Source organism: Pelodiscus sinensis, chromosome 2 (assembly GCF_049634645.1).
Source record: "Pelodiscus sinensis isolate JC-2024 chromosome 2, ASM4963464v1, whole genome shotgun sequence".
NCBI classification, from domain to species: Eukaryota; Metazoa; Chordata; order Testudines; family Trionychidae; genus Pelodiscus; species Pelodiscus sinensis.
In genome coordinates this window covers 139,370,790-139,384,621 of record NC_134712.1, presented here as the reverse complement: position 1 = coordinate 139,384,621, position 13,832 = coordinate 139,370,790, and the positions used below count along the sequence as shown (strand labels likewise).

The 13,832-nt window shown below is 44.6% G+C and overlaps 1 protein-coding gene across 4 annotated transcripts in view; it reads left to right on the top strand.

The window, feature by feature from the left end:
* SLC12A7 (solute carrier family 12 member 7) overlaps window positions 1-13,832 on the top strand; it is a 165,859-nt gene that overhangs the window by 97,810 nt on the left and 54,217 nt on the right. For all 4 annotated transcript variants that reach the window (XM_075921508.1, XM_075921509.1, XM_075921511.1 and 1 more), the window contains 4 exons: window positions 1,516-1,614; window positions 6,673-6,730; window positions 9,071-9,245; window positions 11,076-11,194. In XM_075921508.1, the coding sequence (XP_075777623.1) occupies window positions 1,516-1,614; window positions 6,673-6,730; window positions 9,071-9,245; window positions 11,076-11,194 (451 nt within the window). The remainder of the gene's footprint in view (window positions 1-1,515; window positions 1,615-6,672; window positions 6,731-9,070; window positions 9,246-11,075; window positions 11,195-13,832) is intronic.

Below are 13,832 nucleotides of genomic sequence, written 5' to 3'. Positions count from 1 at the left end.
GCAATATCCACTCAGTAACTTCCACCTGCCACCCCAGGCGATCTGGTGTATCTGTACCCATAAGGTATAGCAGGATATATGAACATATGTGTTTTGTTCTGTTTGTACACAGCACCTAGCCCAGGGGTGGGCAATAATTTTAGACAGGGGGCCACTTCGCTAATTTTTGAAGTGGCCCTGGGTCTCCCCAGAAGGCGCATGGCCAGGACACTTTCATGGTCCCCCCCTCACACACTGTGATTGGCCTGGGGGTGGGGGAACATGTGAAGTCTTTGCCCCCACCTTCCCCCCCTAGAGAGAACTGCCAACTGTCCTGAACATCTGGTGGTTCCCTTTAAGCACCCACCCCCTTGTAGGGCAGGAAGTGATGAGCTGTACCCAACCCAGGCCAATTTGGGGCATGGGGGCCAGAGGAGTGCGTGAAGTCTCTCATTCCCTGCCTCCACCCTGCCAGGAGTATATGGGATTTAGAGTGAAAGTGCTGCGTGCCCCTTGCAGGGTGGGAGGAGGCCTCACATGCTTCCAGCCCCTGCCCTGCAAGGGTAGTGCTTTTGCTCTAAGTGCTGCGTGCTCCTTGCAGGGCAGGAGGAGACTTCACATGCTCTCCCACCCCCAGGCCAATTAGCACCTGGGGGTGGGAGGAGCACAAGCAGTCTCTTGCTACCTGACTCTGCTCTGCAAGGAGTGCGTGGCGCTTGCAGGGCAGAGGAAGAGAGTGAGAGACTTCGTGTGCTCCTCCTGCCCCCAGGTGCTGATTTGACCCGGGGCGGGGGAGTGGCTGGACATTGGCAGGCTGGATCCACCCACCAAGCAGGTGGATTAGGCCTGCAGAGGCCCATTTGCCCACCCCTGACCTAGCCCAATGATGTTGTGTGCATGACTTAGGATTCCTAGGTGTTCTGTTAATACACATAATGAATAATAATATATACTGGTGCCCGAGGAGTGGAATCAGCAACATGTATGTTGTACTCGCCAATGAGTTGGCTGTGTAATTCTCCTCCCCCCCCCCCCCACTCCTTTAGTGTACAAACTGGGCAATTCTGGGGGAGATGAGTTATCTGGGGTGGTATCTCTCCTGCTGCAGTAGGTTCTCCCTTTTATATTTGCTATCAGCCCAAGTGGTATTCCTTAGCCAGTTTACTGTCTGTGAACATATCTCAGGGCTTTTCAGTCTATTAACCAGTATTTTACGGCATATAGGTACAAGGTAAAACTGTTCAAGACCCATTGGCTCATAGGCCTTCTGAACAGTCTTTTTACCCCAATCACTGTTCTGTTTTATATCACTCTTTTTCTGGACCCCCTGAAATTTCCTTTTATACAATTTGTGTTACAGTTCAAATTTCTGAAACAAGGTGAGTTTAAACTGAACAAATGTTCTGTAATCCACATAATGGAATGTCAAATGTTTCCTGTTGTTAAACATAAATTCTGTATTAACATTCTTTTCATAAAGTAATAACTATTCATTACTTTTATGGTATGAAGTTGGTTCTTTTCCCTTCTATTTAGGTATTATGGCAGGTTCAAACAGATCTGGAGACCTAAGGGATGCTCAGAAATCTATCCCAACTGGAACAATTTTGGCAATTTCAACTACATCCTTTATCTGTATCCTTTGTAATGTGTTTTAATTATTTTCTTTCTTTCAATCCACTTTATGAAGGTGGAAGTGTACAGTCCTTAGGATTTTGCTTTGAGGTTTCTCTAGGAAGACATTCAAGTTTACTGAGTTCAAAACTTAGCAGGAACAAAACAGAACCTAAACTGCAAAAGTTTCTCAATATTTTCTATTGAATCCCCAAACTCCAAATCAAAATTGATGCTGTTGGGGTGGATAATACAAGATCCTGAAATCACCCTGGGCTAACCAGTAAATATGGCCATTTGAAAAACACCAGGGAAAGAAACTAATGTCAAGGCATGTCTACACTAGAAAATTATTTCAAAATTAGTACATTTGAAATAATAACTCCCAAAATAACAAAATCGAAGTAGCGCATTTCCACTAGGCTGTGTCCAGACTCCATGCCTCCGTCGACGGAGGCATGTAGATTAGCCAGCTCGGAAGAGGGAAATGAAGCCGCGATTAAAATAATCGCGGCTTCATTTAAATTTAAATGGCTGCCCCGATCTGCCGATCAGCTGTTTGTCGGCAGATCGGGAGAGTCTGGACGCGATGCCCCGACAAAGAAGCCTTTCTTCATCGACACAGGTAAGCCTCGTGAAACCAGGTTTACCTGTGTCGATGAAGAAAGGCTTCTTTGTCGGGGCATCGTGTCCAGACTCTCCCGATCTGCCGACAAACAGCTGATCGGCAGATCGGGGCAGCCATTTAAATTTAAATGAAGCCGCGATTATTTTAATCGCGGCTTCATTTCCCTCTTCCGAGCTGGCTAATCTACATGCCTCCGTCGACGGAGGCATGGAGTCTGGACACAGCCTTACAGAGGAGCATCAAAATTACTCAGAATTATTTCAAAATAGCGCGTCCACAGTGATTGGAGTCTGCCTCGGATTTAACGCCCCTGGAAGCACTCTGGGGAGGGGACCAAGAGGGCTGTTACTTCCTGTGGCTGCTTGGTCAGGCAAGCTGTGACACGTGTTTTCAGGGGCTCCTCCCTACGGCTGCATCTCACATACTCCTCTTCCACTACCTACCCTCTCGCAGGACACAGAATGGAAGCAGTGTGCTCTGGTTGCCCTTGGGATGACACAACTCTTACAATATGGAGTCAAAGCTGCTGCGAAGCAGTGACAGGCTCACGGGCCTCATGCTGCGCCTCATGGCATAGTATTTCCGTGCTGCCTGCCTGCTGCTCCAGCAAGATGATGACCAGCCCGAACCGGAGGCTCCCTTCACCCAGGTCCTGGTGCTCCTGCTGCTGCAAATGCCCCTCAATTCCCTGGACACCATTAAACACCACTTCTGGTGGTGGGAGACCAGTTTGGTCTGGGGGAACTGCATCATCCTGCAGCAATGGGATGACCAGCAGTGGCTGCAGAACTTCCGCATGTGGAAAGCCACCTTCCTTGAGCTCTATGACCAAGACCATAAACCAAGTTCTGCTATGGAGGGTCATCACTTTGGGCAACATGGACACCATCGTGAATAGGTTTGCCACCATGGGCTTCCCCAGTTGTGGGAGGGAGGGGCCATAGATGGCACTCACATCCCCATCCTGGCCCTCGACCACTTTACCTCAGACTACAAAAGCAGAAAGGGGTAATTCTCTACAGTGCTGCAGGCCCTCATGGACCGCAAGGGATGCTTCACTGACATCAGTGTTGGCTGGTTGGGGAAGGTGCACAATGCCTGAACCTTCTGGAACTCCAGTCTTTTCCAAAGGATGCATGCCGGCACTTTTTTCCCCAAGTACACTATCAGAGTTGAGGAGGTGGAGATGTCCAGGTGCATCCTGAGCGACACAGCCTACCCCTTGCTCCTCTGGCTTATGAAGCTCTACATGGGCAGCCTGGCCCCACAAAAGAGTATTTCAATGCCAGGCTAAGCAGGTGCTGCATGGTGGTGGAATGTGCATTTGGCTGTTTAAAGGGGAGGTTCTGGAGTCTCCTCACCGGCTTGGACCTCAGCACATGCAACATCCCTTTTGTGGTGGCAGCCTGCTATGTGCTCCACAACCTCTGTCAGAGCAAAGGGGGGACTTTCCTGCCAGGGTGGGAAGCAGAGGCTGAACAGCTGGCCAGGGCTTACAAGCTGCTGGACCCCAGTGCCATTTAACAAACACGTCAAGGGGCTGTGCTCCTCAGGAAGGTCTTGAGGGAGAGTTTCAGCCAAGGCCAACTGTGAGACTCTCCCCTGTGCCTCTCAACAACGGGCTCCTGTGTGCCTTTTCTCCCCCACCCTTCCCTTTCCAGCTTTCCTCACTCCTGCAGAGAAAATTAAAAAAGCCTTTTTGTTTTGAAAACACAACTCTCTCTTTTTTTTAAATGTGGGGGTTAGACAACAGGGGAGGGACTGAGTAAAGAACCTGGAATGGAGGAGGGGGAAGGAAGGAGGAGGGGGCTCAGGGATGGGAGTGGGAGTGACTCTTGCTTCTGTCAGCACAGGAGGCTTTGGCTGCCTGAGAGGTCCCACCACCTTATTTTCTGGGGCCCCAGTGACTAGGAGGGGATACCACGGGGTGGGGGTGGGGAGGTAGTTGGTGATCTGCTCCATGGACAAGGCCATGCACTCCATCACCAAGGTGAGAGAGGAGCACATGGCCTCATGCTGGCTTGTCAGCTGGTCCCAGGCAGCCTTCCTCTGTTCCTGGTTAGCCCGTTGCTCCTCCTGGTCAGCAGCCCATTCCTGGCTCTCCTCATCGAGCCCCCAGACAAGGGACTGCAGAGAGGCCATCTGCTCCCTCATGAGGTCTTCCCAAGTGCATTTCCACCTGTGGATCCTGTGGAGTCAGGAAGATGGTGTGGGATGCACCAAGCGTGCAGCTGGCTCAGCTGTCAAGAAAAGTTACAAGGGCAGTCACCCCAGGAGACACTGTGTTTGAAGCCTAGCCCTAATCTCTGACCCGACACCCAAGATTTTGATTCAGATGATGGCAGTGTGCTGTGAGCAAGTCCATATGTTGCCTTGACAGCGAGTGCTTTCCAGCAGGGGCATGGACGTCCTATGGGAACATTGCTGCACCCATGGCCTGGGGACAATCAGGCATGGGAAGATGCCGGCCAGGCCAGGAGTCTGCGGGTAGAAGTGGGGGACAGGGAGTTCAGTGTCCTTCTGAGGCCTGCACACACTGGTCCAGCAGTGGCAGCATCCCACCGAGAGAGAACTTCTATCTCTACCCACTGGAGGACGGGGGGAGAAGGAGGCTTGGGGGAGATGTGTGTGAGTGGTAGAGGCCACTTGCCAGAGAGAGTGCTACTGGTGTCCCTACCTCTTCCTCTTCCCAGCAGGTTCCCATGCATGAGATCAATCTCCTCTGCATCACTGTGCTTGACCGGGGGCAGATGGTGCCCGATTGCGGGCATGAGCCTGTGCTATGTGTGGCACTGCTGTGTGTTTCCATGACCCCAGCCTTCTTAGTGGTGGCTTGTCGTGGGAAGGTGTCCCACCACAGAGGCCGGAGTAAGGCAGGCTTCTCCGGGAACCTTGTGAGAAGGAGCAAGGGATTCTTGTGTGAGAGCATCATGGAGCTGAGTGGTCTGGACTGGTGCTCCATGTGCACCCATGTGCACAGGCTGTTGTGCAGTCGCCAGGCCAAGTAGGCCAAGCAAGGAGCACACAGCCCCTCACAACTCATCGCCTGCCCCCAAGTGTATATAGGAAAAATGATGGAATTCACCTGAAGTGCCTTCCCCGGGATTGTCTGAGGCCTGGCAGACATCCTGGGAGGAGGAGACTGGCTCCAGGGTGATGAGCAGCTCCTGGCTTATGTGCACAGTCGCCTGGCTGGCTACCTCCTCTTCCTCTTCCTCCTCCTCCTCCTCCTCCTCCTCCACAACCCTGCCCTCATGGAAGCTGACACCGGGCATGTCCTGGCTGGACTTGATGACGATGGGAGAGTGTGACCGGTCCCACTCCCAGGGTGGCATTGAGTTGGTCATAGTAGCGGCATGTGTGCAGTGCTGCCCCAGTGTCCACTCTGCTCCCTGGCCTTGTTGTAGGCCTGCGGGAGCTCCTTGATTTTCATCCAGACCTGGTTGAGGGTCTGGGTGTGACCTTTCTCAGCCAGGCCGGTGGCCATCTGGCCATAAATGTCCATGTTGCATTTTGTGGTGCAGACATCTTGGAGGTTGGTCTCCTCATCCCAGACCTTGATGGGGTCCAACGTCTCTGCACTAGTCCAGGCTAGTGCTCTCCTGCATCCCTTGCCAATCACAACTGAGGGAATTGTGGGAGTACTGGCAGCCATGGGGGGCTCAGAGGGAGTGGTGGGGTCGGCCATTGCTCCATTTGCTGTGCCTTGTATGGCACAGGGATGGCAAAGCTCTCCACGTGCCGCAAGCCCTTCTCCAGCAGCCTGCTGTTGTAAGCTTCTCTGGAGAAGGGGAGCAGTGGAGCTGACAGGTGTGTGGCTAGCACAAGTGCAACTCTGAGTAGCCTCTGGAGGCCAATTACTTCAAATTAGCAGCACCAGATCATCCACACTCACACTATTATTTTAAAATAAGAATTTTGAAATAAGCGCTATTCCCTGAGGAAGGCAGGAATACAGATTTCAAAATAGCCAGCCTGTTATTTCCAAGTAACAGGCTTGGTAGTGTGGATGGTCTGTTCTGCTTGTTGTTTTGGAATAAGCGGGGTTATTCCAAAATAACTCCTTAGTGTAGACCAGGGGTTATACAGCATTACAAAATTAGGAACCAGAAAGTCTTTGTTTATGAAATGCCAAATTTTGGGTCACTTGAAATTGCTTAAAATATGAGAAAATATATATCCCTATGGTGGTGTGTTTAAATATATCATATATATAGCTATTTTCCACACAACATTGGAGTAAAGCATGGAATAAATATAGCACATCATTAAGTATGGCACAATTCCCCAACCCTTGATTAATTTTATTATTTTGTGAAAGAGCTGGAAGAAGACCACAAAAAAGTAATGTTTTTAAATTTTTTACAGATTCTTATGTAATGTGGTGTTTGTCTTCTCCAAGTTATACAACAATATAATGTGTTTTTATTTTCCTTCAGTCTCAATATTAGATCTATCCTGCATTGTATTGTTTGGTGCATGTATAGAAGGTGTAATATTAAGAGATAAGTATGTATGTTTAATTTTCATCTTTATAAAATATACGTGTTTTATGTACGCTCATAAATGATGATTATATTGGAATAAAAATATGTTTGAATAGGTTTTATTTTGGAAATTTAATTTAAATGGTGAGTGTTTATGTGATGGTTAACATTGCTAACTTTCTTAATTTCATCCTATTATTTAATTTAAAACAGATAAGTCAAAGCTGAAGATGAAAAAATAACAAAAATATGCTAAGTACACTCCAGGGTGCCTAGTGTTTTGCATCAGACTTACAGCCCCTTGTTCACCTGGTTATGGTGTGTCAGTCTTTCACAGGCCCTTCCAATCCACCAACCTTGCATGAGTAGATCACTGAACAGGGGCACACAGAGCAAAGAATCTAAATCCACTGTCCCTTCAGTTTGTGCCATATCCCCAAGAGTCCAATTTACAGGGTGGCTTGTTAATATATGCTGGCACCATCTGGTATGCCTTTTTCTGCACATTCAGTTAGGTGACTTGTTTTCTAAGCTGGGTGTGCATTTATAACTTCAAAATGTTGATGAGTGTATCCAAGGCCTGGGCATGCACAATTCTAAGATTTTGAAAACTGACTTCAGTGCATCAGGCTTCTTGCTATATGTGTCTCTGCTGCTCCACGCCCTTGCACCTGAGAAGAAATAATGTAGAACGTGATTGCCTTAGCTTTACCTTTTCCTCTTCTCTGCCAACTGCTCTAGCAAGCCTGAAAATAATGAAAAATAATAGCCTAGATACAATGCATTTATATGAAATACATTTTTACTAATAATCTTCAAACATTAAGTTACTTGCCATTTTTTAAAAAGTAAATTAATGTGAACCCTTTAAAAAAAAATCTGCATTGATTTTGCTGGATGACATCTCTCATTTCTTAAGACTCCCCTAAACTCTCTCACCTTAACTGAGCCCTCTCGGGACTCATGCATGGATCCACAGGCAAGACAGAATCACTAATCTCAAGAAACCATTGAAATTATCTTGGGCATCAGTTGCTGTTATGAAAGCACCTGGCTCCTATTCTTGATTTCCTTTGCACATTCTCCTGATAAACATCTTTCAAAAATTGCACAGATTCAGACAGTGTGTCAGGTGAAGGGCATAGGTGTGTAGATGACTGGCTAATTCTAGTTGCCACCCTTATGGGGTTTTTTACTTTCCTTTACCTCAAAGAAAACCGTCACAGCTTTGCCATTTTTTCCTTAGCACTTCTGTCCCGCTCTCTCTTCCATTTGCTATTTTGCATTAACCTGGATAGCTAATCCAACAACAATTAATGGAGGACTGCTTGCAGGCTGCCTCCATACATTCGCATGCCCAAGATTCTTAAGCTTATCTGAACAATGTTAAAAATAGTCAGTTCGCATCTATCTCCAGGTTATAACCGTACGTCACCCACTGACACTCATACATCATCTGGTACCCATGCACTGTGTACACTCAACCATTTATTTCCAAAACAATATTCGGCTATGTCTACACTTCAGGCTTTTTGCGCAAGACCTGTTTTTTGCGCAAGAGTTCTTGCGCAAAAGGTCTTGCACAAGAGTGTGTACACACTGCCATGTGCTTTTGTGCAAGGGATGTGATTTTGTGCAAGAGTGTCCATGGCAGTGTGGATGCACTTTTGCGCAAGAAAGCTCTGTTGGCCATTTTAGCCGTAGGGGTTTCTTGCACAAGAAACCCCTGTTGCCCTGCCACACTATTGCACAAGAGAGGAATAACTCTTGCGCAAGAAGCCCTATTTTCCGATGCTTTACTGTAAATTTACTTGCACACAAACAAGCGTGCAGTGTAGACTCTCCGCAAGTTTTTGCGCAAGAGCGGCCGTTCTTGTGCAGAAAGCCTGCCGTGTAGACGTAGCCTTCATGTGTATCTCCTTATTGTGTCTCTGTCTCTGACAGCATTCGTAACAGCACAGAACTTTGAAAATCTGGCTCCTAGTATTGTGGCTCTGGTTCTCATTACAGGATAATGAGTTCAATACCACAAGGAGTAGAGAGCGTATACGTAAATATTTTGGTGTTGGTATAAACAAAGTGATGTGCTTAGATAATATGGAAGTCATATCTTGCAAAGACACATGTAGTAATAAATCTGATTACTTCACAGCTGTATTGTAAAACTGAGCTGCTCCATTCTTTAATAGAATAAGAAAGAGGATATATCAGTTAGGGAAACCCAAACTATCTTGTTAAAGTATTGAGTATCATTCATCGAGTGCTAAAAAATTTAGAAATGTGCATATTGAGCATAGCAGAAGACTTATCACTTTAGCATTAACTATTCTTTCTTGTTCATTTATGTTATCTTTTCCCCAAGGTTTGGAGAAGCAGTTAATGGAAACCTAGTGATTGGTACACTGGCATGGCCTTCTCCATGGGTAATTGTAATTGGTTCATTCTTCTCTACATGTGGTGCTGGTCTACAGAGTCTTACTGGTGCACCTCGGCTATTGCAGGCTATTGCGAGAGATGGCATAATACCATTTCTTCAAGTGAGCTACTTTTTTTCTTCAGTATTTTAAATGCAGTTACATTTACATTGCATGTATATTGTTGACACTAGTATGTTTTCAATTCTTTTTATTATTGTTAGTGCTGCAGAGCCATGAAAGAATGATGGGGTGCTAGCTTTACCTGTGTGAGCAGTACCAAAAAGATCAGGGTAGAGGTGGTGGTGTAGGCTTGAGCAATGCAAGTTGGTATTCAGGATTATGGGTGAACTTGTAAAGTCTGCACCTAACCCGTTAACTACACTGCTATTTTTAGCAAACCTAGTATGACTAAAGCTAGTAGAGGTATGTTTGTCTGAACTGAAGTCACACCTTGGATTGCAGTACAAACATAACTTGAGCCAAAGCTAGATTTTAATTTAATTTTTAAAAAAGGTAAATCAAGTTGCATTTGCAGCCTACACTTTGTCCTTATGTATCTGTGTGCAGATTTATTATCTTTATTCTTCGATCAATCAAGATGTGCACTGTGAAACTGAGGCAGAATTGGACCCGCTGAATTTTGTTATGGTTGGAAATATGCAAGCCAGCAAATAATGAACAAGTTAATGTTCAGATTCCAGAGTAGGTTTAGAGTTCAGGTGACATTTATTTGTACACTAGAAGATTTACCTGGCATTGCTCTGATCCTTAACTCAATTAATTTTTATTTTTTGGAAAATAAAATGAATACCTGCAGTCTGTTCACAGGGACTCTGAGGGACAGTCCCAGCCTGCAGTGGTCCCCCCAATGGCCTGTAAGCCTGCAGCCTGTCTCGGGCAAAGGCATGGTTCCCAGCTCTGACCTCTCTTTGGGGGGAGGAGGAAATTTCTGGTTAGGACTGGGGGTAGTAGGGTGGGAGTCCAGAGAGCAGAGGTCTTTCCCTGGCAGTGTTTTAGGGCAGAGCCCCATCCCAAACAGGCCAGTCTCTTTTCCAGCCAAAGTAAATGTTGAAAACTATAAAAAACTGCAAATAAAAATCAAAAGGAGAACAGGGTTACAATGGATGCAAAAATGTTAACTCAGTCATCTCCTGTTATTTTGATACATTTTCACTCTTTTGGACAAACATGGAAAATGACTAATATTAGGAGGTGCAGAAAAATATGCAAAGGTGCAAGAGACCTTAAGACATTTGAAATATGGCAAGATATGTTTGAGAAAAATGGGGGTTTACAAGAAGAAGGAGAGTTTGAATAAAAGAGAGGGGGGATTGAAGGATGAGGGAAGGCAAGGTGTGGAATGGGGAATGAGAGAGAGGAGAAACTGGATTGTTGTGGTTGTTGTTATGGTTGTGTGGCGAGATGAGGAGGGAACATATACTGTTATGTGTATTCTTTGGAACATTGAAAGCAGTCTTTGATCTTTCTACCTTACAACACCTTTGTGAGTAAAATTTCCTCAGTGGATTTGGCCATAAGTTCTCCCTTATCCCATATCTCAGCTACTGGGCTCCTTCTACTGATTTATTGTAGGCTTTTCTATAAGCTTTTCCATGCTGTTTCCCTTGTTTGTTGTTTTCTTCCTTTAAGGCAGTATCAAGAATTAGACCCATGATTAGTAATGTTATGTTGCTCGTCTCCTGCATCACTGAAATGTAGATTCTGCATTATAAAAAATGTAGCTTTGCTATGTCAAGTCTTAATGCATGTAAATTTGCTTTTTAATATATAAGGGAATCTGCTTATGCATGTAGATTTTAAATTGTTTTTAAAATGACTTTAACCAGTAAATGTGTTGGATTTTATTAAAGATGGTTTCTCTTTGGTTTATTTTGAGAATTATATATTGAACAGATTTACTCATTTTACTGAATATTTTAATTGAATTAGGTATTTGGTCATGGAAAAGCAAATGGTGAACCAACTTGGGCATTACTTCTCACTGCTTGTATATGTGAGATAGGAATTCTCATAGCTTCATTGGATAGTGTAGCACCAATTCTTTCAATGTAAGTATGCATGTGAAACATAGAATTGTTTTTTTTAAAAAACATACATATTATTGAAATTATTTAACTTAGTTGCCAAGACTTTTTTCTTGTCTTTGAAATACTTTTCAGATCTTATAGTTAGTAATGGTTACAGCTAACCTGAAGAGAACCTAGACTGACCATATGTGATTAAATGCTAAATTAAATGAATGCTTAACTGAAATAGGGTTCCATAACTTATTTAACTTAGTACTGCATACACTCTGATTAAAATATTAGCACTATCTGAAAGCAACACAAGCCGTATCAAATGGACTGAGATCTGACTAAATGGGAGATTTCACAAATCAGTTCTGATGATGGAGTTATTATATAATAGGGGAATTTCTAGTGAGATCCAGTAGGGATCTATTCTTGTCCTATGGCTATTGAATATCTTCACTTGTGATCAGGAAAAAATATAAAATAATTGATGGTAAAGTTTGCAGATGCCAGAAAATAGGTTATATGATAAATAATGCCGGGGACAAGTCGATTCTATAGATCAGGGTAGGTCACATTGACTAAGTGGGTTCACTTGAACAAAATATACTTAGCACATCTAAATACAAGATCGTGCATCTGGGAATCAAGGATGTAGATTGCATTTATAGCATGGAAGACTATTTTGACAAGCAGTGACTCTGAAAAGGGCTTAGAGGTTATGGTGCATAACCATGAGCTCCCTGTGTGATAGAATAGCTAAGTGAGTAAATGAAATTCTTTCATAAACTGCTAGCCAGAGGAGATCATTATGATCATCCAGTCTGATTTCCAGCAGAGCCATATTTTAGGCTATTGAGCGATCTCAAAATAATTCCTAGAGCATATCTTTTAGATAAATATTCAATCTATATTTAAAAATTGTCAATGATAGAGAATGTACCACAACCCTTGGTGAACAGTTCCAATTACTCTGTCAAAAGCACATACCTTATTTCTAGTCTAAATTTGTCTAGCTTCAACTTCTAGCCATTGGATCATGTTATACTTTTCTCTGCTAGACTAAAGAGTCCATTATTAAATATTTGTACCCCATGTAGCTTTCAGACTTTAATCAAGTAAACCCTTAACCATCTCTTTGCTAAGGTAAATGGATTGAACTCCTTGAGACTGTCACTTAAAGCCATGCTTTCTAATCCTTTATTCATTCTGCTAATTCTTCTCTGCGCTATCTCCAATTTATCAATATCTGTCTCGAGTTGTGGACACCAAAAATAGACTCAGAATTCTAGCTCGTGGTCACATGCCAAATGCAGAGATAATATTAACCTCCGTATTGCTGCTCAAGATTCCCCTATTTATGCAACCCGAGATTCTATTAGCCTTTTCTGACCACAACATCACATTAGGAGCTAAAGTTCAACCGATTATTCATCACAACCCCCAAATCTTTTTCAGAGTAACTGCTTCCCAGGCTAGAGTTCCCCATCAAATAAGAATGGCCTGTAATCTTTGTTTCTTGGATATGTAAGGCTTGGTCTACACTGGGAGTTTAGGTCAAACTTAGCCACATTAGGTCGATTTTCTAAACAATAAGTCTGCACCATGAAGCCTGTTGCATTGACTTTAAGGGCCATTAAAGTCAATTTCTGTACTCTTGCTTTCACAAGGAGTAACCACTAAATTCAACCTTGCATGGTTGACTTTGCAGTAGTGCAGATGCAGCGCTTTGAAAGTCGATATTCATGGGCTCTGGGAGGTGTCCCACAGTCCCCCGTGGTGACTGGTTTGGCCATGACATTTGACCATACTGCTCTCAGGTGAGCAGACCTCAGAACAGTCAGCGCATGTGACCATGAGTTCTCAGTGCCACAGATGAGCACCAGCATGGAGCATGCAGGAGATCCTGGTGGGGAGAGGAATCTGTTCTCACAGACCATCAAAACAAATGCAGATATCTATGCCAAGATTGCAAAGGGCATGGAGATTTCCTCACTCTGAATTGATTCCAACTAACTGGTAGCTGTTTGGCATTGTAAGTTTCCACTGGTTAATTGCTACTCAATTCTCTATTGTCAGAGAGGGTCTCATTCTGATATTCTTGTGCTTCAGGGGAGGAAAATGCAATTTGCAAACTTCCATATTCACAAGGCCACTTTCACGGAAGTTTTGCAGTCGCTGGTGATCATCCCATACTTGCATCGCAATGAGGTTCCATCAGTCTGTGCTTGTCTGATGGTACCAGAACCGGCATTTCACTATGTACAGAGGATCAAATGCCTGTAGCATTTGCCAGTCACTCAGCTCAAGTGCTTCACAGAAGAGTATGTTCATGGCCTCCTGAGATTTATTGTATTCCTGCAGACTCTGGACATACTCCAGCAGTAGGCCCACCAATGTTAAAATCATCATACTGTTTTGATGCTCAGTGGCATTCAGGATGGGGCCCATGCTTACACTGCTATGGCATCTACATGGATAAGCAAGAGAAAAAAGGATGCAAAAAGACTGTTTGGTCTTGCTCTCAAGTTGGGTGTGAGGGTGTGTGGAAATGAGTGCATTAGGGAATGTTAATGACATATACCCAGAACCACCCACTGCACTGCTTTGGTCCCAGTGTGCACTGGAAACATAACCCAGAATGCCAAAGGGGCAGCAGGCATTGTGGGGTAGC